This window comes from Microcaecilia unicolor, chromosome 2, assembly GCF_901765095.1.
Source record: "Microcaecilia unicolor chromosome 2, aMicUni1.1, whole genome shotgun sequence".
NCBI lineage: Eukaryota > Metazoa > Chordata > Amphibia > Gymnophiona > Siphonopidae > Microcaecilia > Microcaecilia unicolor.
The window spans coordinates 615,427,049-615,452,128 of NC_044032.1; the positions used below are offsets into that span (position 1 = coordinate 615,427,049).

The 25,080-nt window shown below is 43.6% G+C and overlaps 1 protein-coding gene across 4 annotated transcripts in view; it reads left to right on the forward strand.

Annotated features, from left to right (window-relative positions):
* The window catches only part of SH3D19 (SH3 domain containing 19), a 250,244-nt gene that overhangs the window by 52,310 nt on the left and 172,854 nt on the right, over window positions 1-25,080 (forward strand). For 2 of the 4 annotated variants that reach the window (XM_030191649.1, XM_030191650.1), the window contains exon 2: window positions 892-931. In XM_030191649.1, coding sequence (XP_030047509.1) covers window positions 892-931 — 40 coding nt within the window. Of the gene's footprint in view, window positions 1-891; window positions 932-23,105; window positions 23,202-25,080 lie in introns of those variants that run through there. The other 2 variants (XM_030191655.1, XM_030191651.1) reach the window with 2 other exon arrangements.

Sequence of the window (25,080 nt, forward strand, 5' to 3'; positions counted from 1 at the left end):
TTTTGGAGGCGATGACACTTTTTTTTTTTAATTGGGTCTGGATTAGAAAGTCCAAAATAAGTGCACGACATTCTTCCAAGAGCAGTATGGAGTGGTTGAAAGAACACTAGTTGATTGCTCACACTTTTTCTCATTCAGTGGTGCATGGGCTGCATTTTGAATTTCCTTAGGTGGCTCAGCTTTTATTGTGTCAGCTAACCTTTGATTTGGCCCTCTCTGGTTTTATGTTGATTCTTTTTACACTAGTCCAACATCAAAAAAAGGTATAGACGCTCTTCTGCATGAGCTTCAAGATCGTATGGGTGTCTGCTCCAAAATCTACGATTTCCTTTGGGCTTTGCAGAAATGGCTGGTAGTTACTTATTCAAGAGTTGCATTTCCCAGGAGCTGATTTTTCAGCCCACATATCTACAGTGTGTGAATACTTTCTAGGTATTTTTAAAAAGAAGCTGTGTGGGTCATTTCTCTATGAAAATTGCCCACAGGCACCAATTATCCGCAGAGTTTGCACCTTTAAAAGACACCAAAAATGGGTTAGAGATTTGTGTATGTCTTTTCCAACCCTGCCCTCTCCATGTAGGCAGGACTGTTTTCCCTGCCCCCCCCCCCCCCATGTGACTGAAAGTACACATGCTGTGGAAGGCTTTGCATACTTCTAGCTGAGCAGAGGATAGAAATTTTCAGACTGGCCAATTCGCATGCAGCACATTAGTACTTGAATAAATGGCTCTGACTGTGTCTTCACCATTAGTCAATGTATAGACCTAAAATCTTCAATGGAAAGGCATGTGCTTTTATTAACATTTAGCAATAAAGTTGTTTTTTCTCTCATTATTGCTGAATGGCATTATCCATTTTATTAGCTAACACAAAATTGTTCTCTTTTCACAGAGCGCTCAGAAAGAAATAAACCAGAGCACCGCTCTTCTAGGTAAGAACTTGAATTTTCTCCAGTAGCCTGAGATGTGTGTGATGAGTCTTGTGAACGTACCTCGCCTTGACGTCTGAGGCCATTCTGTTGCTGCTCTAGGTGGACCTGTAAGGTGCACGTATGGGGCACTATTGCTGTTATCAGCTTTTTTGCAGTGACGGCAGTGCTAACTGCTTCTGGCTGATAAATAACTTAAAAACACGTTTGGAAATATTTTACCTAAGAAACATTTAAGGTGCTAGTACAAGCTCTAATTCTAGCAAAACTTGATTACTGTAATATCATATATCTTGATTGTTAACATCTACTTAGAAAATTAAGAACTCCTTTGAATATGGCCATTCGTCTCATATGTGGTTTGAGAAAATTTGACAGCGTTTCTCCTTTGTTATATATGGAAGCTCGAATACTTTTTAAACTCTGTTTTGTGTTTAACATTTTTAAGGGCCTAGTTCCGGAATACGTGTGTTCTATGATTAATACGTTGGCCTCTAAATGTGATACTCTTAATAACCTAAGATTATCCTTTCCATCATATAAAGGATTATGGTCTAAAGGGGTCTTTTACTAAGCAGTGGTAGAAATCAGCTGGCAGTAAATGCTGAGGCACCCATAGAAATATAATGGTCATCTCGATGTTTACCGCCAGCTGATTTCCACCACAAGCTAAAAATGCTACTGTGGCTTAGTAAAAGACCCCCAAAGAAAACTTTTACAGCTCTGTTCTATCGGGCAACAAAAACTTGGAATTCCTTGCCATCTTCTGTAATTTCTTTATCTCAATACTAGTAAAAGAGGCCCGTTTCCAACAGAAAGGAAACGGGTGCTAGCAAGGTTCCAGGGCCCCCTCCCTACCTCCCTCCATCTGTCCTCTGAATTCCAGGCCCCCTCCCCTCCGAGTTCCATGCCCCCTACATGCCTCCTTCCCTCCGAGTTCCACGCCCCCCTACCTGCCTCCCTCCCTTTACTCCGAGTTCCAGGCACCCCTCCCCTTTGAGTTCCAGGACCCGCCGCTCCTCCTCCGCCCCCTCCCCCTTCCTTCCCCTCCTCCCCTCCTCCCTCCGCCGCCCCTCCCCTCCTCTCGTCGCGCACGTGCCTGCAACTCTGCGGGCACACATCAGCTCTGTACCTGGTATTGCTGGCTCCAGGCGCTCAGTCTGATCCGGAAGTCCCCCGCCAAACCACAGCTGATGCTGCCGCTGGGATCCGCTACGCCGCTGCAGGAACTCCCCGAAAGCGACTCCCTGTCGCTCCTGCTCAGCGCGTAGCCAATGAGCGCGCTATTCATTACAGTCCGCTCGAGTCCTTCCACCAATGAGGGTGGCGACATTCGTTGTCATTTCTAACCAATCCCCTTCCAACTTTCCCCACCCCCTAAACGGGCACAATGAACCCACACAGGCTGGTCCCAGCGCGCTCGGGTGGAAGCGGGTGGGAGGTCATCGCTCACTCACCTCGCTGGATAAGGTGTTGAAAGTGGCCCTGCTCTCTATTCAGGGGTCTGCCCGTGCATGAGACGCGTCGCGGTTTCCCAGGCAACACAGTGACATCACCGGAAGGCTTCAGACATTACGAACCGGGCTTCAACTTCCTGGCAGTCAGCTTCAGAACGTTGGAGATGCAAATTATTATATAGGATGTGCCTTTCTGCAAATTTCTTAAGGCAACTTTATTTAGAAGATGTGTACTTTCAGGTTAGTCTGGATTAATTTAATTTTACTTATATGTGTTTTTTATGAAGGTCTCTCAAGGCAATTTTGTAAGCTCCCAATTTATTTGTTACTTTTTTAATTGTAATCTACTCCAAACCTGTTTTTAGGTGTGAAGGGAATATAACTTCATGGTAATGTAATATAACTTATTAAAGCCAGTGAATGAATATTTACAGGGAATAGGGGTTTTATCATTGTACCTAACTATTTTGCAGATGTATCTACAATGTGTATTCCAGGTTCACTGATCACCACTCTGTTTAAAGTGGAATTGTTTGCATTATAATACATGTTATAGGAGGAAGATAGCTTCTGATTAATCCTAAATGCCATTTTAGTAATTGAACTTCAGAATTAAGCCTTACGCCCCCAATTGTCCCTCATCTGGATTACTGTAAATAGCCTATACATGGATCTGCCGTTTAGGCTCATGTATAGGCTATAGGTCATACATCCTGTGGTGGCTAATTTGGCATGTGCCTGTTCGAGGCTTGAGTCCTCCAATACCTCATCTCATATACAGATCAGTTTAAGATCTTACGTTTAATGTTTATGACCCTTAAGGAAATGGGCCCTAGATAACCACAGAATAGGCTTTTGAGAGAGATGCTAGGTCATACTGTAGGAGCAAGTGAGCAGTTGTTGAGATGTTAACTCATGAGGTTTAGTGACGAGGCATTTTCGGTGGCTGCTTCACTTCTGTGGAGTAAATTTCTAGTTTTCTTTACATTTGGAAGAAAATTGTGTACTGTAATGGTTATTTTATTTTTTAAAATCATTTTTATTTATTTATTTATTTATTTAAATTAGGATTTATTTACCGCCTTTTTGAAGGAATTCACTCAAGGCGGTATACAGTAAGAATAGATCAAACATGAGCAATAGGCAATTACAGCAGTAAAAATATTCAAATAACAGTACAAAGTATACCTACAATTTTAGAAAATATTCCAAAATAGAAACGTACAGTGGCGTTCCTAGCGTGGATGGCACCTGGGGCGGATCGCCGATGCGCCCCCCCCCCCCCCGGGTGCAGCGCACCTCCCCCCTGCCTGCGAAATGACACCCCCCCCGGGTGCACGCCGCTGGGGGGGGGGTGCCGTGGCGCGCGCCTGTGGACTCCGACTTCGCGAACTTCGCTCGTTCGCTGCAGCTCCCTCTGCCCCGGAAGAGGAAGTAACCTGTTCCGGGGTAGAGGGAGCTGCAGCGAACGAGCGAAGTTCGCGAAGTCGGAGCCCACAGGTGCGCGCGCGGCACCCCCCAGCGGCGAGCACCCGGGGCGGACCGCCCCCACCGCCCCCCTCTTGGTACGCCACTGGAAACGTAAATAAGAAAAAGGCTTCATCAATACATAAGGAGAAAACAGAAATGTATAATAAATAATTATTGCAAAGTCTGTATTAGCCCACATCAACAGAGAGGAATGGAGAAAAGAAAAAGCAGCAAATAATCAGAAGAGTAAGAACTGCTTACATATCAATTTGTCATCAATTAGACCCATCCCCACTCATCTGCCTCTAACGTCTCAAAAAGAGCAAAAGCTGAATCCCAGCAAACATGTTTTTTTTACAACTTCTTCAATTGTAAAGAATCAAAGAAAATAAACTGAGCATCTTGATATTTTTATCAAATATTTACAAGGGAACTTTCTTTTTTAAAGTGCCTAATGCTGAAACACAAGGTTTCACCTCAACTGATGGAATTGCTTCCGGCACAGCTCAATGGAACGAGCCACATCAGGAAACACCCAAAGTTTCTGACCACAAAATAATAAATTCTTCTTTTTAACATAAGCCTTCATAACCATAATCATCCCTTATTCAGACTTCAAAGTGACAAGAAGGGTAGCTCTATCCTGGGATTATTCAAGAAATTCAGTACGGTTCAGGTCCATAGGCTTTTCTTTCGCATCAAGAGTTCCCTCCTGCACACATGTCTGAGCACATACCTGAGAAGATGATAAACAATTTGGAAAAAAAATATTTTATCAATGTTTGATAACAGTAAGAATTACTTAAGATATTTTCTGAATAAACATTCAGCTGAAAGTAAGTGAAAACAAGAAAAATTAAAAATCATCAAATGTTTTGATCTGGCCTGATTCTGTAAGGGTGGCAGTCAGCGTTTATTTGGCTCCTGCTGGTGTTATGTCCAAATATGCTGGGCCATGTCTAGCCACTGGCACTGAATTCCTGGGTTTGTGTGGCTGACTATTTGTTATCCAGTTAAGTATGATATGCAGCACTTTAAGGAGCCCTTTTACTAAAGCGCCAATTCGGAACTACTGCCCGGCTACTGTGTGACCCGGGCAGTAATTTCATTTTTTTACATGCGTCCACTATGTGCACTGGAAATTTTCTGGCGTTCGGCGCTCACCGGGCAGTACTCGGCAGTGTACGTATGCTGACGATTACCACCCGGTTAACATGTGAGGCATTACTGCTAAGTCAATGGGTGGCGGTAAGGTCTCAGGCCCAAAATGGACGTGTGCCAATTTTTATTTTACCATACATCCATTTTTCAGCCAAAAAACAAGGCCTTTTTTGCAGGTGCGCTGAAAAATGGACCTGCACGCGTCCAATACACGCATCTACAGCAGTGCAGGCCATTTTTCAGGGCACCTTAGTAAAAGGACCCATAAGTGAAATCAGACAAAGATAGGACTGTGCTTTATGCAGTTGGATTTCTCCAGCGCTAAAAATACTAGCGCACTTTTGTAAAAGGGTCCCTTAGGCAGTTAAGTGCTGAATATGGGCACTCAATCACATAAGTGCTGACTGTTCCCCTTGAACTGTCCACAATATCGCCAGCTATGACTTTAGTGGCTAGTGCAGATATTCAGCACTCAATACATACTCCTTGTCCAGCAAGTAGTCTTGCCCAAGCTACGTAACCAGTAGAAAACAAAAGCAGACCCACGTGGTGAAATAAAACAAAATTTATTCAGCGCAGATGCATGAAATCTTCCTCCAGCTTTCCTCCAGCCACACAACATGGCTATGTTTTGCCCACTCAAGGAATTGCCTTTTGAACCCCCTTTTTTTTTCAGTTAGTCTTTCATTGGTCATCCTCCAGTCCCCAGGTAACATAGTAGATGACGGCAGAAAAAAGACCTGCGCAGTCCATCCAGTCTGCCCAACAAGATAAACTCACATGTGCTACTTTTTGTGTATACCTTACCTTGATTTGTACCTGTCCTTTACCGGGCACAGACCGAATAAGTCTGCCCAGCACTATCCCCGCCTCCCAACCACCAGCCCCGCCTCCCACCACCGGTTCTGGCACAGACCGTATAAGTCTGCCCAGCACTATCCCCGCCTCCAAACCATCAGTCCCGCCTCCCACCATCGGCTCTGGCACAGACCGTATAAGTCTGCCCAGCACCATCTCCGTCTCCCGCCACCGGCTTTGCCACCCAGTCTCGTCTAAGCTCCTTAGGATCCATTCCTTCTGAGCAGGATTCCTTTATGTTTATCCCACGCATGTTTGAATTCCATTACCGTTTTCGTTTTCACCACCTCCCGCAGGAGGGCATTCCAAGCATCCACTACTCTCTCCGTGAAAAAATACTTCCTGACATTTTTCTTGAGTCTGCCCCCCTTCAATCTCATTTCATGTCCTCTCGTTCTACTGCCTTCGCATCTCCGGAAAAGGTTCGTTTGCAGATTAATACCTTTCAAATATTTGAACGTCTGTATCATATCACCCCTGTTTCTCCTTTCCTCCAGAGTGTACATGTTCAGGTCCGCAAGTCTCTCCTCGTACGTCTTGTAACGCAAATCCCATACCATTCTCGTAGCTTTTCTTTGCATCGCTTCAATTCTTTTTACATGCTTAACAAGATACGGCCTCCAGAACTGAACACAATACTCCAGGTGGGGCCTCACCAACGACTTATACAGGGGCATCAACACCCCCTTTCTTCGGCTGGTCACACCTCTCTCTATACAGCCTAGCAATCTTCTAGCTACGGCCACCGCCTTGTCACACTGTTTCGTCGCCTTCAAATCCTCAGATACTATCACCCCAAGATCCCTCTCCCCATCCGTACCTATCAGACTCTCCCTGCCTAACACATACGTCTCCCGTGGATTTTTACTCCCTAAGTGCATCGCTTTGCATTTCTTCGCATTGAATTTTAATTGCCAAACCTTAGACCATTCTTCTAGCTTCCGTAGGTCCTTTTTCATGTTTTCCACTCCCTCCGGGGTGTCCACTCTGTTACAGATCTTAGTATTACTACTACTACTTAGCATTTCTATAGCGCTGCCAGGGTTACGCAGCGCTGTACAATTTTAGCATGGGGAAGGACAGTCCCTGCTCAAGAGACCTTACAATCTAAAGGTTACAAACTATGTAGTCAGTGTAGGTAACTTACAACTTATGTAGTCAATGTAGGTAGCTTACAATCTAAAGGTTATAAGCTATGTAGGGAAGGTGGTTAGGCGCCAAAAGCAAGGGAGAAGAGATGGGCTTTGAGTAAGGACTTGAAGATGGGCAGGGAGGGCGTATGGGCTCGGGAAGTCTGTTCCAGGCATAAGGTGATGCGAGGCAGAAGGGGCGGAGTCTGGAGTTAGCGGTGGTAGAGAAGGGTACAGATAGTAGTGATTTGTCCTGAGAGCGGAGGTTACGGGTAGGAACGTACGGGGAGAGGAGGGTAGAGAGGTAAAGGGGGGCTGCAGATTGAGTGCACTTGAAGGTCAATAGGAGAAGCTTGAACTGTATACGGTAGCGGATCGGGAGCCAGTGAAGCGACTTGAGAGGGGTGATATGAGAGTATCGATTCACGCGGTAGATAAGACGTGCGGCGGAATTTTGGACAGATTGAAGGGGGGATAGATGGCTAAGCGGGAGGCCAGCGAGAAGAATGTTGCAATAGTCAAGACGAGAGGTAACGAGCGAGTGGACGAGGGTTCGGGTGGTCTGTTCAGAGAGGAATGGGCGAATTTTGCTAATATTAAAGAGGAAGAAGCGACAGGTCTTAGCTGTCTGCTGGATATGGGCAGAGAAGGAGAGGGAGGAGTCGAAGATGACTCCGAGATTGCGGGCTGAAGAGACGGGGAGGATGAGGGCGTTGTCAACAGAGACGGAAAGTGGGGGAAGAGGAGAAGAGGGTTTGGGTGGAAAGACAAGGAGCTCGGTCATCCGCAAATAGGCAAACTTTACCTTCTAACTCTTCGGCAATGTCACTCACAAATATATTGAACAGAATCGGCCCCAGCACCGATCCTTGAGGCACTCCACTACTCACCTTTCGCTCCTCCGAGCGAATTCCATTCACCACCACCCTCTGGCGTCTGTCCGTCAACCGGTTCCTAATCCAGTTCACCACTTCGGGTCCTATCTTCAGCCCATCTAGTTTATTTAAGAGCCTCCTGTGGGGAACCGTGTCAAAAGCTTTGCTGAAATCTAAGTAGATTACGTCCATAGCTCGTCCCTGATTCAATTCTCCTGTCACCCAATCAAAGAATTCAATGAGGTTCGTTTGGCACGATTTCCCTTTGGTAAAACCAGGTACTATGACTGTTTTAAATTATAGCAACAGGGTGTGTGCAACTGAGTAATTTAGTGAGTTTGAGGTCAATGTTGACTTGTTGCATTTTATAACCTGTATAGAATGCTGGTCAAAGAAAATTTGTAAGTTTTTTTTTTTTTTTTTTTTTTAATAGCTTTTAATGCTGTGAACAGCACTGAAGTTATTTGGGATAATGATAATTATCAAGTTTATCTTATTAGTTTCCAACACAGTAAGGAAGAAATACACAGGCCACTCAGGACTCGGGGTGAGTCATGCACAGAAAGCAGCTTGGTTGAGTTGGTGAATGAGATAAGGGAGGAATTAAGGGTAAGTAGGGGAGGCCCAAGGCAATCTGCCGCCTGAGGAAAGGATGACATGGTGCCCCTGCCCCCCCTCCCCAACATCTCTCCCTTCACACTCTCCCAACTCTCTCCCTCCTCCCCCCTAGCCACGATCCATGTCCCCCCTAACTTTCTCAACCCCCTTCCCTGAGTGTACCACCTTTTTTGTTCTTCCAAAAGTCAGCAACGGCAGCAATTCCCATAAGCTGCCCTGCACCAGCTTCTTCTCTCTATTGTGGCCTGCCTCTCTGACTTAACTTCCTGTTTCCTCAGAGGCAGGGCTGCAGCACATAGAAGAAGCCGGTGCCGGCAGCAGGGCAGCATATGGGGATCTCTGCCGACAACTTTTGGAAAACCAAAAAAAGAAGGTAGACTTGGGGAAGGGGAAGATGCCAGACTGCGACCGGTGTGAGGGGTGGAATGGAGCGAGATGCCACTCCATGAAGAGTTCCACCTGAGACCCCTGCCTCAGTTGGCCTATTGGTATGGCTGCCACTGAGGATAAGGTCACCTTTATCATTTCTTTGGATCTTTCCTTAGCATTTGACCTAGTTCATTATGTGTTTACTGTTCCAACCAGGGACACAGGGTCTGTGAGGAAGGATCTACGATTGGTTCAAATCATTCATAGAATTTTGATCTTACTGTCATTTCAATCGCAGACCTCTACTGCACTTCCTTTTAGGTTGTGGGCTACCCTGAGGGTTGATCCTGTCTCCCTTACAGTTTAATTTGTTTCTGAGTCCACTGACAGCCTTGGTTCAGGGCATCAGTGGGATTTTTCAGCTGAGTTTCTATTGCGAGTCTGAACAACTGTATCTGATATCTAAAAAAAAACCTTTGACAACCATTGCTGAGTGCTTGAGTCACTATTGTCTGGAGAGTCATCTGTTGGATATTGGGTTGTTTTGCACAACCCAACCATGCCCTTTCATTGTTAGGTTAGCAAATTACCTTAGTACAGCGCTTTTAATTGAAAGGGCCTGGGGGACAAGTGGTGGGCCCCCAATGACCCTAGGTATGGCTCCCTAATTCTGTTCTGTCAGAATCATACTCCCGCCACCCCACCACCACCACCACCTTGTCCGGAGGCTTGCTGCTGGCACTGTTTCCAGAATAACTCTTCTGTTTTCCTTCAGGACTGTGTGGCTACTACTACTACTACTACTATTTAGCATTTCTATAGCGCTACAAAGCGTACGCAGCGCTGCACAAACATAGAAGAAAGACAGTCCCTGCTCAAAGAGCTTACAATCTAATAGACAAAAAATAAATAAAGTAAGCAAATCAAATCAATTAATGTGAACGGGAAGGAAGAGAGGAGGGTAGGTGGAGGCGAGTGGTTACAAGTGGTTACGAGTCAAAAGCAATGTTAAAGAGGTGGGCTTTCAGTCTAGATTTAAAGGTGGCCAAGGATGGGGCAAGACGTAGGGCCTCAGGAAGTTTATTCCAGGCGTAGGGTGCAGCGAGACAGAAGGCGCGAAGTCTGGAGTTGGCAGTAGTGGAGAAGGGAACAGATAAGAAGGATTTATCCATGGAGCGGAGTGCACGGGAAGGGGTGTAGGGAAGGACGAGTGTGGAGAGATACTGGGGAGCAGCAGAGTGAGTACATTTATAGGTTAGTAGAAGAAGTTTGAACAGGATGCGAAAACGGATAGGGAGCCAGTGAAGGGTCTTGAGGAGAGGGGTAGTATGAGTGTGGCTCTGTGAGTTTGAGTCATACAGTGTACAAACTCGCACACTGTTCTTGTGAGACCATAAATATCGAAGAAGTTTGGACACCACGCAGAGCTCACTGGAAGGAAAACAGAACAGCTGTCCCAGAGGCCGGGAAAAGGTCAGGAGGCATTAACAAACTAGGCAGGAACCCAACTTGGAGGGCTTAGAGACAGGATGGTGGCCAACACAGAGAAGAGAGTGGTGGGAATTGAAACTAATTGGGATAGGGTTGGAGGAGAGAAGATAGGCTGAGGGAGAGAGAGTATTTGATTCAACTTCATTTTTCAGGGCAGTTCAATAATTGGGTGCGTGCAGTTATGCACACATTGTGTGCACAAGTGCTGGGAAAATAGGCATTTATATGCAAACATGTACTGTGCACTTTAAGTGCCTGAGCGCATAATTGCAAGGGGGCCTACACCTGGGTGGCGTGTGGGAGGGGATTGGACATGTCTCCATTTTATGCTCAAAGTATAGAATACTATAAGTTATACACGTGGCTTGCAACACATAGGGGCTCATTTCAAAGCACTTAGATACAAAGTATGGTACTTTGTGTGTCTAAGTGCTTTGAAAATGAGCCGCATAGTGTGCCCATTGACGCCTGCCATTGACATGGTGTAAGCGGGTATGTTAAAATATAGGCGTGGCGATGCCGACTTAAGCTTGTATTCTATAACGACATCTTAGAGTCCAGCATTACCCCCATTGCTCTTGAGTCTGCCTGAACAGCCAGGCTGGCTACATCGTTTGAGAGGGCCCTCCCCCCTCCAAACACCTTTATCGGTCAGGGCTCTGGCACCATCTACTTTATCTAGCATTGGTCCTAGCTCTTAAACTGAAATCTTTTTGTGAGCATGTCCTTTTTTTTGTTCAAATTTTATTTATCATTTTACTTAATTACATTCACATTTATCACATAAATGTAAGGAAATACAGAAATTAATATAAAAAGGAAAACATTTTCTCTCAACAATATATATTTACATAATTGTCCACAATTGGAAGATCCAAGATCAGGAAAACAATCTTAAAGAAAATAAGAAAAACTCAAAATGGTTAATCTAACAATTCACATTTTCTGAGGGAGGAAGGTTAATCGGTTATTGCAGCCGGTACAGTGGTAACGGAAGGAAGTTGCTGCAGAGGATTCTTCATCTGTTTCCACAAACGCTTATAATTTCTTAGGTTCAAACAAGTAATAAGGAAATAAAACACTTACAAGGGAATCGCGCTAGGAAGGTCCCACCTAGGGCAGTGATTCCTGGCTTAAAAGCCAAGACCTCACACCTCCCAGTCTGCGATTCCCTTGATGTGTCAGGAAATATGTGCATCTTCGAACCCAAAAAACTATCAACCATGTATCGGAAATACAATTTCAAAACATTGTTCCTATCTAAATCAAAGACGAAAGTCGCTAATAATAACTCTATAATTTCTGAATTTTCCAAAATGTCAGTTAAACTTACATCTCTTTTCTCTGATAAAGAAGATTTATAAAGGAAATATAATTTTAGTCACCAAAAGGTGGCTATCAGAAGGTATTAGCAAAGTATCAGAGAAATATTTCGTCAAGATTTCAGTAGCTGATATATAGGATATTATAGGTAAATTTATCATTCTCAAGTTATTTTCCCTTAATTGGTTCTCCGGAAATTCCAATTTTTACAAAATGGTGAAGATCACTTCCCTAATGTCTTGTTTGCAGATTTTCAGCTTTCGCCTGGATGCACAGTTATCTCTGGATGCAACTGTTTAATTAGTTTTTGTGCTTTTCGGTGTAATAGATCCTATTTGGAGAAGTTGGCATTGGAAACGTTAGTCCATGTTTCAGTAATTCATAAACTAGATTACTGTAACTCGCTTAATAATGAGCTAAAAGTTGCAACTGTGAAGCAGCTACAAAATGTGGTCATTAGAGTGTTGATTAGTCAGTCTAAATTTGATTAGTAACGCTGATATCAAGGGACCATTGATGCCTATAAGTTACAGCTGTAAATTTAAGATCTTGATTGACTTAAAATTCTCCAAAGTGGGTTACCTACATCTTTGGAAAAGTTGTTGATTCCTTATACTGTAGGGTAAGGTGAGGTTGTATGGTAGGAGGAGCAGTTAAACCACATGGTCTTCACTGGCTCCTGCCTGAAAGATACACACAGATAAGAATTGCTCTGCCTTAATTCTGGATTAATTCTGCATTTATATCTTAATTCTGGCTTAATTCTGCATTTATATCTTTATATCTTTCCTGTTTTGTTACATACTCTGCTAAAATAGTGATTTGCATGTCCCAATCCTTAGAGCTGTACACCTGCAAATTTCTTCTGGTGAATTTAATTGCAGCTCTTCAGATAGGTTACAGAGGAGACATTCCTACAGTCTTAAGCTTAAGCCCACCCACCCTGCCCCTCAACCCACCAACCCACCCCAAGACGGACACTTCATAAATAACTTCCCCAAATACACTAATTATCACAATTTAACACCACCCATATTACAACTGTCTCTGAAAAGAAAACCCCTCATTATCACAGGAATCCCCAGTCTTCTATTCACCAGCTAAGGATTACTGCTCCAAAAATAAGAATCTCAGCCAACAGACCCATAGGCTGCTGTTCTCACTATATCATACCTGTTCATACCCATTTCAATCAATCAGGATGACTTTTATTTTCTGTCATAATTGTGGTGCTTTAGTTTCAAGACCAATTATCTGGAGACTTAAGGCTTGTCCTATCTGTCTGCAACTCACTAGATTAAAACACGAGCTCAGTAAATTAAAACAGGAACTAGATGCACTTAAAGCAGCATCTAGGACCGCACAATATCATACTGCACAGAATCATACCAAATTATCACCACTACCACAAAGGATAAAACCACCTAAAAATAGATGGATCACTGTAGGCTCAGGCAGACTTCGTTATGGGACAAGAAAACATCCGACCTCACAAGTGTTACCCCTACAAAATTCTTTTACTCCATTACAGCACTGTGATGTTCTTGAAAACAGAACGGAAGCCAAAGAAAAAATAATAAAAGTGGAACAAAAAGATATGAAGGTACCCAAAGAGAAAAGAAACCCCCAAATCACTAATGTTGAAATGCATACCAGGAAATGTAGATGGAAAGCGATGACCACAAATGCTCGCAGTCTAAGCAATAAAGTTTATGATGTTGGAGGCAGACTTGGATGTTGTTGCAATCACAGAGACGTGGCTAAATGGTTCCCATGAATGGGATGCAAACATACCAGGCCATAATCTATTTAGGAAGGATAGAGAGGGTCGTAAAGGTGGCGGAGTAGCTCTGTATGTGAGGAATGATATCACTGCGACTGAAATGACAGGGACCTGGGGAAAGGAAGAAGCGATATGGATCACCTTAAAAATAGATGATAGAACCTCTGTCCACGTGGGTGTTGTCTACAGACCTCCGACACAATTGGAGGAATTAGATAAAGACCTGATCGCAGATATTCAAAAGTTGGGAAGCAAGAGAGAGGTGCTGTTGCTGGGAGATTTCAATCTCCCGGATGTAGATTGGAAGGTTCCGTCTGCGGAATCGGAAAGAAGTAGAGGGATCGTGGATGCTTTCCAAAGTGTTTTGCTCAGACAAATGGTGATGGAACCCACGAGGGAGGGAGCGACACTGGATCTGGTGCTCACACATGGGAATAGCGTGTCAAATATCCGAGTGGGTGCCCACCTGGACAGCAGTGACCATCAAACGGTTTGGTTTGATATAACAGCTAAAGTGGAGAGCGGCCACTCAAAACTCAAAGTCCTGGATTTCAAGCGTGCTGACTTTAGTAAAATGGGGGAGTACCTGAGGAAGGAGATGATGGGCTGGGAGGAAATACGTGAAGTGGAAGGACAGTGGTCCAGGCTGAAAGAAGCTATAAATAGGGCCACGAACCTTTATGTAAGGAAAGTAAATAAAAGCAAGAGAAAAAGGAAACCGATATGGTTCTCCAAGTGGTTGAGAAAATAAAGGCTAAAGAGTTGGCGTTCCAGAAATACAGAAAAACTCAAGAAAAGGAACACATGGAGGATTACCGGATGAAAATGAAAGAAGCCAAGAGAGAGATACGACTGGCAAAAGCACAAGCGGAAGAACAAATGGCTAGAAATGTAAGGAGGGGTGACAAAAATTTCTTCAGGTATATTAGTGAAAGGAGAATGACTAAAAAGGGAATTGTGAGACTAAAAGATACTGCGAACCACTATGTGGAAAATGATGAAGAAAAAGCAAATTTGCTAAATAGATACTTTTGTTCTGTTTTCACAGAGGAAAATCCTGGAGAAGGACCGCGATGGACTGGAAATAATACAATTGAAAATGAAGTGGATAGAGCACCGTTCACGGAAGAAAGTGTGTATCAACAACTTGAAAAGCTAAAGGTGGACAAAGCCATGGGACCGGACGGGATCCACCCCAGGATATTGAGGGAGCTCAGAGAGGTTTTGGCGGGTCCTCTTAAAGATTTGTTTAATATATCCTTGCAGACGGGAAAGGTTCCGAGGGATTGGAGAACGGCGGAGGTGGTCCCTCTTCACAAAAGTGGTGATAGGGAAGAAGCTGGAAACTACAGGCCGGTAAGCCTCACTTCGGTTATTGGAAAAGTAATGGAAGCGATGCTGAAGGAAAGGATAGTGAATTTTCTGGAAGCCAATAAGTTGCAAGATCCGAGACAACATGGTTTTACCAAAGGGAAATCGTGCCAAACGAATCTCATTGAGTTCTTTGATTGGGTGACAGGAGAATTGAATCAGGGACGAGCTATGGACGTAATCTACTTAGATTTCAGCAAAGCTTTTGACACGGTTCCCCACAGGAGGCTCTTAAATAAACTGGAGGGGCTGAAGATAGGACCTGAAGTGGTGAACTGGATTAGGAACTGGTTGACGGACAGACGCCAGAGGGTGGTGGTGAATGGAATTCGCTCGGAGGAAGGAAAGGTGAGTAGTGAAGTGCCTCAGGGATCGGTGCTGGGGCCGATTCTGTTCAATATATTTGTGAGTGACATTGCCGAAGGGTTAGAAGGTAAAATTTGCCTATTTGCGGATGATACTAAGATCTGTAACAGAGTGGACACCCGGGAGGGAGTGGAAAACATGAAAAAGGATCTGAGGAAGCTAGAAGAATGGTCTAAGGTTTGGCAATTAAAATTCAATGCGAAGAAATGCAAAGTGATGCACTTAGGGAATAGAAATCCACGGGAGACGTATGTGTTAGGCGGGGAGAGTCTGATAGGTACGGGCGGAGAGAGGGATCTTGGGGTGATAGTAATCTGAGGATTTGAAGGCGACGAAACAGTGTGACAAGGCGGTGGCCATAGCTAGAAGGTTGTTAGGCTGTATAGAGAGAGGTGTGACCAGCAGAAGAAAGGGGGTGTTGATGCCCCTGTATAAGTCGTTGGTGAGGCCCCACCTGGAGTATTGTGTTCAGTTTTGGAGGCCGTATCTTGTTAAGGATGTAAAAAGAATTGAAGCGGTGCAAAGAAAAGCTACGAGAATGGTATGGGATTTGCGTTACAAGACGTATGAGGAGAGACTTGCTGAACTAAACATGTATACTCTGGAGGAAAGGAGAAACAGGGGTGATATGATACAGACGTTCAAATATTTGAAAGGTATTAATCCACAAACGAACCTTTTCCGGAGATGGGAAGGTGGTAGAACGAGAGGACATGAAATGAGATTGAAGGGGGGCAGACTCAAGAAAAATGTCAGGAAGTATTTTTTCACGGAGAGAGTAGTGGATGCTTGGAATGCCCTCCCGCGGGAGGTGGTGGAAATGAAAACGGTAATGGAATTCAAACATGCGTGGGATAAGCATAAAGGAATCCTGTGCTGAAGGAATGGATCCTCAGGAGCTTAGTCAAGATCGGGAGGCGGGACTGGTGGTTGGGAGGCGGGGATAGTGCTGGGCAGACTTATACGGTCTGTGCCAGAGCCGGTGGTGGGCAGCGGGACTGGTGGTTGGGAGGCGGGGTTAGTGCTGGACAGACTTGTACGGTCTGTGCCAGAGCCATTGGTTGGGAGGCAGGGCTGGTGGTTGGGAGGTGAGGATAGTGCTGGGCAGACTTATACGGTCTGTGCCAGAGCCCGTGGTTGGGAGGAGGGGCTGGTGGTTGGGAGGCGGGGATAATGCTGGGCAGACTTATACGGTCTGTGCCCTGAAGAGCACAGGTACAAATCAAAGTAGGGTATACACAGAAAGCAGCAAATATGAGTTATCTTGTTGGGCAGACTGGATGGACCGTGCAGGTCTTTTTCTGCCGTCATCTACTATGTTACTATGTTACTATGTTATACACTGGGTCGACATCTTTGCTTGCAGAATGAGAATCCTTTTTGTCTATTAGATTGTAAGCTCTTTGAGCAGGGACTGTCTTTCTTCTATGTTTGTGCAGCGCTGCGTACGCCTTGTAGCACTATAGAAATGCTAAATAGTAGTAGTAGTAGTAGTTTATGCATACTGGCCTTATCAAGTTCACATCTGCAGAACACACATTGGGCAGGATTTTACTATGTGGCGCCACATGTATGGAACTCTTTCTCGGTATCATCAGGTGGAAACCTTAAGCCCAATATTAAAAAAAAAAATGAGCTCCTAAGTTGGGCTCATAAATTTCTGTCTTATTTGCAGCCAGACTAGGGGCCTAACCTTTCAGGTGAATATTCATCTTAATTTAGGACCTTAAAAGTTATGCTCATAAATTTAGGCCTTCCATTCACTTGCCTAAATTTTTGCCTAATTTATGAGCCTATAGTGAAAATCAGTGCTAATCTCCTGTCTTTTTTTTTCTTCCCCACCCTAACCCCCAAATTCTATATATGGTGCCTTAAGTGGTGCGCAGTAATTAGGCCACATGACCAAATTTCCACACAACTTAATTGATTAACAAGCCACTCTGTACCAATAATTGGTACTTAACCAATTAGCCGCACTAATTGGCTTTAATTAGAATTTACATGCACAACTTTCTAGGCATATATTCTATAATGCGGTGCATGTAAATTCAAATGTGCATAGTCGAAAAGGGGGCGTGGAATGGGTGGGCTGTGGGCATTTCAAAAAACTATTATCAGTGGCGTACCAAGGGGAGGGGCGGTGGGGGCGGTCCACCCCGGGTGCACGCCGCTGGGGGGTGCCGCGCGCCTGTCGGCTCCGCTCGTTTCATGCTCCCTCTGCCCTGGAACAGGTTACTTCCTGTTCCGGGGCCGAGGGAGCATGGAACGAGTGAAACCGACAGGCGTGCGGCACCCCCCCCCCCCCCCCTAGCAGGTAAAAATGCACCCGGGGGGGTGTCCTTTTGCCGGGGGTGGGAGGTCGCGCTGCACCCTAGGGGGGGGGGGGGCGCATCGGCGATCTGCCCCGGGTGTCAGCCACCCTAGGAACGCCACTGACTATTGTAGAATACACCCGATGTGCACCTAACTTCAGTACAGGTATTTAGGCCTGGTTTTAGATGGCCTAATTGGGTGCGCCTAAATTTTAGTTACAAGAACAGCGCATGTGCATATACTATAAACACACTGAGTGGTTTTACGGTACCGATTTTTTAAGGTGCCATATATAGAATTTCCCCCTAAATCTGTTGCCACCTTCTTTTTATGCTCCTAACGTTTTAAGAGCTTAGTGAAATTTTGACTATGAATGAAGCATGCAGACCTAGTAAATTTTCAGAGAGACCAATCTAAGAGCATAATGTTGCAGGAATGGATGCATGAATTTGTGATGCTTCAGGAGTCAGACAGCACACACCAGTATGAGAGAAAAACTCTCAAAGGTAAGAGCATGAATCCTTTGAGCATCAGTTCCTTCATTCTCGAAATGTAAAAGCATGAGTTGTACTTCAGCATATCCAGATTGAGAAGCCACTAAGATATACAGTTGTGTGCAAAAGTTTAGGCAGCCCTGGCCAAACTGCATATTTCAATTAATTCCCGAGTGAACAGAAACTGACCCAGCCTCTGCATGGTACAAAGTTAAACTCAGTAGCATTCTTTAATATTTTAATGCATAATTACAGTTTATTTGCCGATTTTTTTAACAGATTGAAAATAATAAAAATAGTGAATTTTTGGGCACTCTTCCTGTTGATTCATTACTCCTTAAAAGGAAAAAAGTTATTAACAAGATCCAAAAGGCTAATTGAATCCTTAAGCCTTCAGTTGTCAGGTGAGGACGATTCCACAGAAGAACAAATACTGACTTCACGTGGCAGTACTTGTTGCTGTCATAGGGCCATCACCCTTGCTTCAAGGCCTGTGAGTTTGTTTCTTTTTTTTGGGGAGGAGCTGTGTCAGTGTTGCACAATGTCTTTTAAATGTACTACTGTGGATTGAAGTCCTTTGTAGGTTTGGCAGAGGACTTAACATGGCACAGCCAGGCTATGCAAAAGTGAAAGGAAATTTGCAGCTGTGGGAGATAGATAGATAACTAGAACTGCCTTTCAGCATGAGTTAGTTTATTGTGAGATTTAACAGAGGTTTAAATACATAACTATGGATTTAGAAATGGTTTTACAGTCCGCAAAACATCAGATCAGCGTCTTAAACATTTTGTGTGGGAGGGAAGAGGGCTGGTCGGGGGAGGGGGGAGGGTTCTTTTTCTTTTCTTTTCTTTTTTTGTATGGGGACAAGGGGGTGGGAGGGAATAGGGTCAATTGATTTTGGGGACAGGACATGCAAAATGCAATGGCATGCTTGCCTTTTTAATTTTTGGCACCCTTCCTGTTAATGCCTGAGTTGGTCAGGCTCAGGCATTGACAGGATGACCGGAACACTTCTCTCTTTTCTGGTTCATCGAGATGATTACCCTGAAAACACCTCTTATCTTAGCCTTTTAGGTATTCTTGGACAGTCTCCTTTCAATCATGGCATCTCTGCATATCTGCAATTTCTCCCTCCCAGGATTATTTTAAGAGACTGTCAGTCCTGCCAATGTATATGGCACTTCTGCCTTAAGGCACACCTGGCCAGACTTCATAAGTTTAAAGAACAGACCTTTTATTCAGGCTGCCCACTTCATGAAACATTTATTTTATTTATTGGGATTTATTAACTACCTTTATGAAGAGATTCACCCTAGGCAGTGTACAGTATGTATAGTTTAACATAAAATATATCATTTAACTGCATAACAATAGTAAAATAACCAGGTATAAACATAAATACAATAAATGAGGTAAACTTGAAAACAGGAAATTATTTTAGACATTTCTCTTGTGTCTTTCCTTATTAACATCAAAAAAATTATCACATATGTCTTATATATTTCCTTATTATATTCCAGGGATGTATTCCACACCCCTTCTGTACACTTCTTTAATTACCCTCACACAATTCAGTATGGGCCTGCTTTCTTCAGTGTTTGCAGAGAAAATCCTATTTTCTCTGCCCTGCCCCCAGCACTCTGACCACCATGTCTATTCACTGGTTATTCCTGACCTAAACCACACCCAGGATTGTCAACCCTGTTTAAGGGCCAACACCCAGGTACTACATTTTTTCACTTCTGTTTCAGCATACAGCACCCACACAGACCTGACTGGCTGTGCTCTGAGGACTAGGTGGAGAAGCAGTGGTCGAGAGTGTCTAATATTCTTATACCCACCCTGGTTATATGAGACAGGTGTAGAACTATGGGGTGGAGTGAAGAGGTGGTTTGAAACTGTGATGGACTTGGAGGGGCTGGAAAGATGAGAGACCCAAAGGAAAGGGGCAGGTCTTCGAAGGGGTGAGAGAAGATGGAAATGAAGGAGCTGGAGTGACGGTGAAAAGGGATGTGGCCTGGGAACCTAACTAAGGGCTGAGTGATGGAAGGAGCTAAAGCTGGTGAGGGAATGAGGGCTTAGGAAGCAGTACAGAGGGCTGGAAATGGGAGACAACATGTTGAGTAAAGAACCAAGGCTGGGGAAGCAAGAGGACAAAATGGGTTGACAAAAAAGGAATGACAGTCAGAGGCTTAGCTAGGGGGGGGGGGGGGGGGGTGGCGCAGGGAGAGCAGTTGCTCCCCCAAACAGATTTTCAAAGAAAATGGCGCCTATGTGCTGCAGTGTGCAGGCGCTGGTTGTTACCTTTTCCAAATAAATTTGCGAGCCGGCTTTTAAATTCAGGCAGCAGAGAGCCTTCTCTGCTTGCAGCAATTGCAACAGGCTCTCTCTAGCCAGACCCTGGTCCTTCCCTCTCTGTTGCAGTCAGTTTCCTGTTGCCACATGGGAAGGGCTCAGCAGAAGGCAGGATTTGGAGCTGCTAGAGGGAGCAGAGCATGATGTGTAAGTAATTATCTATCCACCACTTCCCCAAAACATTCATTGTAACTCTGCTTAAGTTAGAAGTAGTAATCCTGCTGTTATCTCCCACTCCCCACACCCACTCTCAGACTGGAACAGAGCAGACAGAACTATGAAAGGCTAGGGGAAAGCCAGGAGAATCCTGAGGTAACACAAAACAAAGACTTCTTTTCTGGGTACTATTTCTGTTTAAGCCCCCCCCCCCCCCCCAAGATACAGAATGGGGACAAAGCCTCAGTACATCAGGTCCTAGCCTTGTGGGGGGGGGGGGGGGGGGGAGTGGTTAGAGGGCTAGGGGAAAGCTGGGAGGAATTTCTGCTCAATTCCCAGGTTTGAGGAAGCTTTCTGCCAGCTTTCATATATTTCCATTCTATTACTCTGTATTAGAATTTCCCCAAACAAGCCCCAGAGATGCCACAGCAAATCCACTCCTATCCTAGCTGAGATAATATTTCACCATCTCTCTGACCTCATGTGCAACTTTCTTTAAATTATTCACCTTACTTTCTAACTCCTTTTACCTATCTATATGTTCTATTATGTATTTTGTTGACAGTATACTATGCCATAATTTGTATTATTTGAATATTTTTACTGCTGTAATTGCCTATTGCTCATGTTTGATCTATTTTTACTGTAAACCGCCTTGAGTGAATTCCTTCAGAAAGGTGGTAAATAAATCCAAATAAATAAATTGGGTATCTAGAATGAATACGCATGAGGTACATTTCCATATGCAAGGTTTCTGAGTTGTGTAAATTGTGATCTTGTGCATATCCTGAACTTCTGACTGGCCGTGGAGACCCTAGGATGTGTTTGGGAATATTTTAGGATGTTTGAATGAACTGCAAACTGGGGACAGCTTGTTCCTAACTTGATAAGAGCAGTGCACCTGAATTAAGTTTTGCTACATTTGTCTAAATAAGATAGCTGACCAGAGGGAGATCTGCTGCAGGATTAAAATGATTCTTTATTGCCTACTTAAATCTTATTTAAGTTACTTATCTATAATGCCATACAACGTTAGTACCATTTCATACAAATATATGTGATTCTCCGTTCATAAAATGCAGAGTCATGGATCAGTGGTGGCATAGGTTCATGATAGAAATAGTGCAACAAGATAAGAAAATTAAGGTCAATGAATGTAAGGGGAATATGTTTCAACTGCCTAATATCCCATAAGACAATTGGTAGGAGAGGCTAGTGTCCTGATTTGGGAAAGGTAGAAGTGAGAAGAAATGGAAAGGTCAATCTACATAAGTACATAAGTATTGTCATACTGGGAAAGACCAAAGGTCCATCAAGCCTAGCATCCTGTTTCCAACAGTGGCCAATCCAGGTCACAAATACCTGGCACAATCCCAAAAAAGTACAAAACATTCTATGCTGCTAATCCCAGAAATAGTGGATTCGCCAGAAGTCCATTTAATAATGGTCTGTGAACTTTTTCTTTAGGAAGCCGTCCAAACCTTTTTAAAACTCCGCTAAGCTAACCGCCTTTACCACATTCTCTGGCAACGAATTCCAGAGTTTAATTACACGTTGAGTGAAGAAATATTTTCTCCGATTCGTTTTAAATTTACTACATTGTAGCTTTATCGCATGCCCCCTAGTCCTAGTATTTTTGGAAAGCGTAAACAGATGCTTCACATCTACCTGTTCCACTCCACTCATTATTTTATAGACCTCTATCATATCTCCCCTCAGCCGCTTGGATCATGGAAAGTGGAAAAGAGACAGAGACCTGCTTAATTAGAAAAATAAAATTCCCAGATGACAAAGGTAGAAAAGGAAAAACAAATTTTATTTAATACTTTTTAATTACTGAGATGTGCCTGCTTTGTTAAATGTATATATTTTTTCTATTTTTATTTTATAAAGTACAGGAAAAATTTCATTTCTGTTTCTCTTTTACCAATGTTGCCCTTCTTAGAGTCTTGTTTTCTTGGGGGTCTCCATTTCAGGTTTTGTCTGCATGTTTTTGTGGTCCCCTATTTTGTATCAGATGAGGGTCTGTCCATATTCTGAGGTGAAGGGGTGAGCAACCTTGGTCCTCGAGGGCCACAACCCAGTTGGGTTTTCAGGATTTCCTCAATGAATGCAAATAGATCTCGTGCATGTTCATTAGGGAAATCCTGACAACTTGACTGGGTTGCAGCCTTCTAGCCCTCAAGGACTGAGGTTGCCCACCCCTGTGTTAGCACATAGTGTCTGGTGGTGGCCATATTTGAAAGTAGGTTCTGGGGCTGCCTTTGGTGGCTCTGTTTGAAAGTAGGCTCCGAGGCTAGGGCTTCCTTTGGGGGGTCCTTGTCACACAAAGTAAAAATGCTCAGGACTAGTGGTCTTCACATTCTGTAGAGCAGTAGGAGTGTGTGCTGTCCCTGAGGTGATGGTCAGAATTTGAATATTTATACTTCTAGTTAAAAAGACATGCTGCCTGCTCCGGCTGGTCTCCTGATGTCACTTCCTGTTTTCTTCGTAGGCTGGACACCGCAGAGGCAGCCTGTGTTAAATCGTTGTTGTTGACCACAGGAACTGCACCTGAGCACAAAACAGGCACTGCCACCTAGCTGACACCAACTGGTGCCTATTTTACAAAAGTCTGCTCCCCCTGACGTCAAAACCTGGCTACACCTCTGATGAGAGTGGGTAATGGAATGCTGGGTGAGAGGTGAATAAAGAGAGGACTGGAGGATAAAGGGGAAAAAGATTCAATTTAGCCATCAGTAGAAAGAAGCAGTGAAGAAAAAAAGGAGAAAAAACAAAAGATAAATGTGAGACATAGATTAATGAAGGAAGAAGACAGAACACCAGCAAAAGTAAAGTGGAATGAGATCAGGGCTAATCTTTATTTTCAGGTTTTAGTGACTGGAAAATAGCACATTTCTTTTACCTTTGTATTTTGCACAGTACAGGAGAAAATGCGTTTCAGTTCTTATTTATCCTGTGTTGCAAAGCGTGCATGAGCTGTGGCATTTCACTGTATCCATTTCATTTTTTTGTCTGTATGCTTTCCATTCTAATGTTTGGTCCTTTATTTAGTAATTGCTGAGGGTTGGTCTGTGTTCTGCATGTTTGACTGAAGTGAAAAATTCAGCTAGCATATAGTTTGTGTGAGAATCTGCAGCAGTTTGACTTGTTTGGCTACTAGGAAGAGGTGTTCTGTGTCTTCAGTGCTGGCTTTTCAAAGGTACAGTTCCTTTTTTTTGTGTGTGACCTGAGATTTAGTGCTATAAAGATTTAGCTGATTTGTTATATAGGTTTTGAGTGTCATTTTGCAAGGTTTGTGTTACTTCACAAAGAGTTTGGCAGTGGAGGGATTTTATGTTGCTATTACTGAGAAGTGATGCCACAATTTGAATACATAAATGATTTTTTTTAATGCCAAATTGTAATGGGAGATATCCTACTCTGCCCTGCAAGTACTCAAAATAAGTCAAAATTTCTTGATGTTGACAGTAAGTTCAGTGTGAATTTATCTACCTTTCGATCTCATTTGGAAAAAAGTGTATTCAGCACATCCCAGATTTCTCACTATTGAAGTAAGAAAAGATGTACATTTTATTTTCAATTAACCGCTTGTGAAAACATAAAGGAAATGTTGATGATAATTTTTTAACAGTAAATAAATATATGGGCCTTTGTTTTGTTCAGTCATGGATTGCGGCATGCAGTGGGTAATACACACGAAGGCTGGTGACAGATTTAAAGATCTCAATATGTATTCTTTGGAAGAAAGGCAGGAGAGGAGAGATATGATAGAGATATTTAAGTACTTATGTGGCATGAATGAACAGGAGGCGAGTCTCTTTCAATTGAAAGGAAGCTGGGAAACGAGGGGAATAAGATGAAGGTGAAAGGGGATAGACTCAGAAGTAACTTGAGGAACTACTTCACAGAAAGGGTGGTGAATTCCTGGAACGGCTTCTTAGTGGAAGTGGTGGAGATCCATCTAATCTATATGTTCCATCTTTGCTTACACGCTATGCTGTCTATTAAAATGTTTTATTCTGTATGGTGTTGACCTTGTAATGTAGCATACTGTGCCATACTTTGTATTGTTTGAATATTTTTACTGCTGTAATTGTCTGTTGCTTATGTTTGACTTATTCTTGCTGTACACCGCCTTGAGTGAATTCCTTCAAAAAGGCAGTAAATAAAGCCTAATAAAAAAAAATAATAATAAGATGCAAACAGTATCTGAATTCAAGAGAGCTTGGGACAAGTACATAGGATCTCTGAGGGAGTGATAGGGAGAGTAGATGGCATGGTTGGGAAAACTGGATAGGCCATATGGTCTTTATCTGCCTACATTTTTCTGTGTTTCTATGTTGGGTGTGTCAGAACAGGAAAAAGGTGGAGAACCACTGCTTTATATACGTGATTTGTTTCTAAATATAAAAGTCACTGTCTTCTGTGCTGTAACATGTGCTGTGCAGATTAAGAGAGGAGGTTTTCTTAATTTAAGATGTAGAGGAGTGGCACTGTATATTAACGAGAGCCTTGAATCAAATAGATTGAAAATTCTGCTGGAAACAAAAGACCCCTTG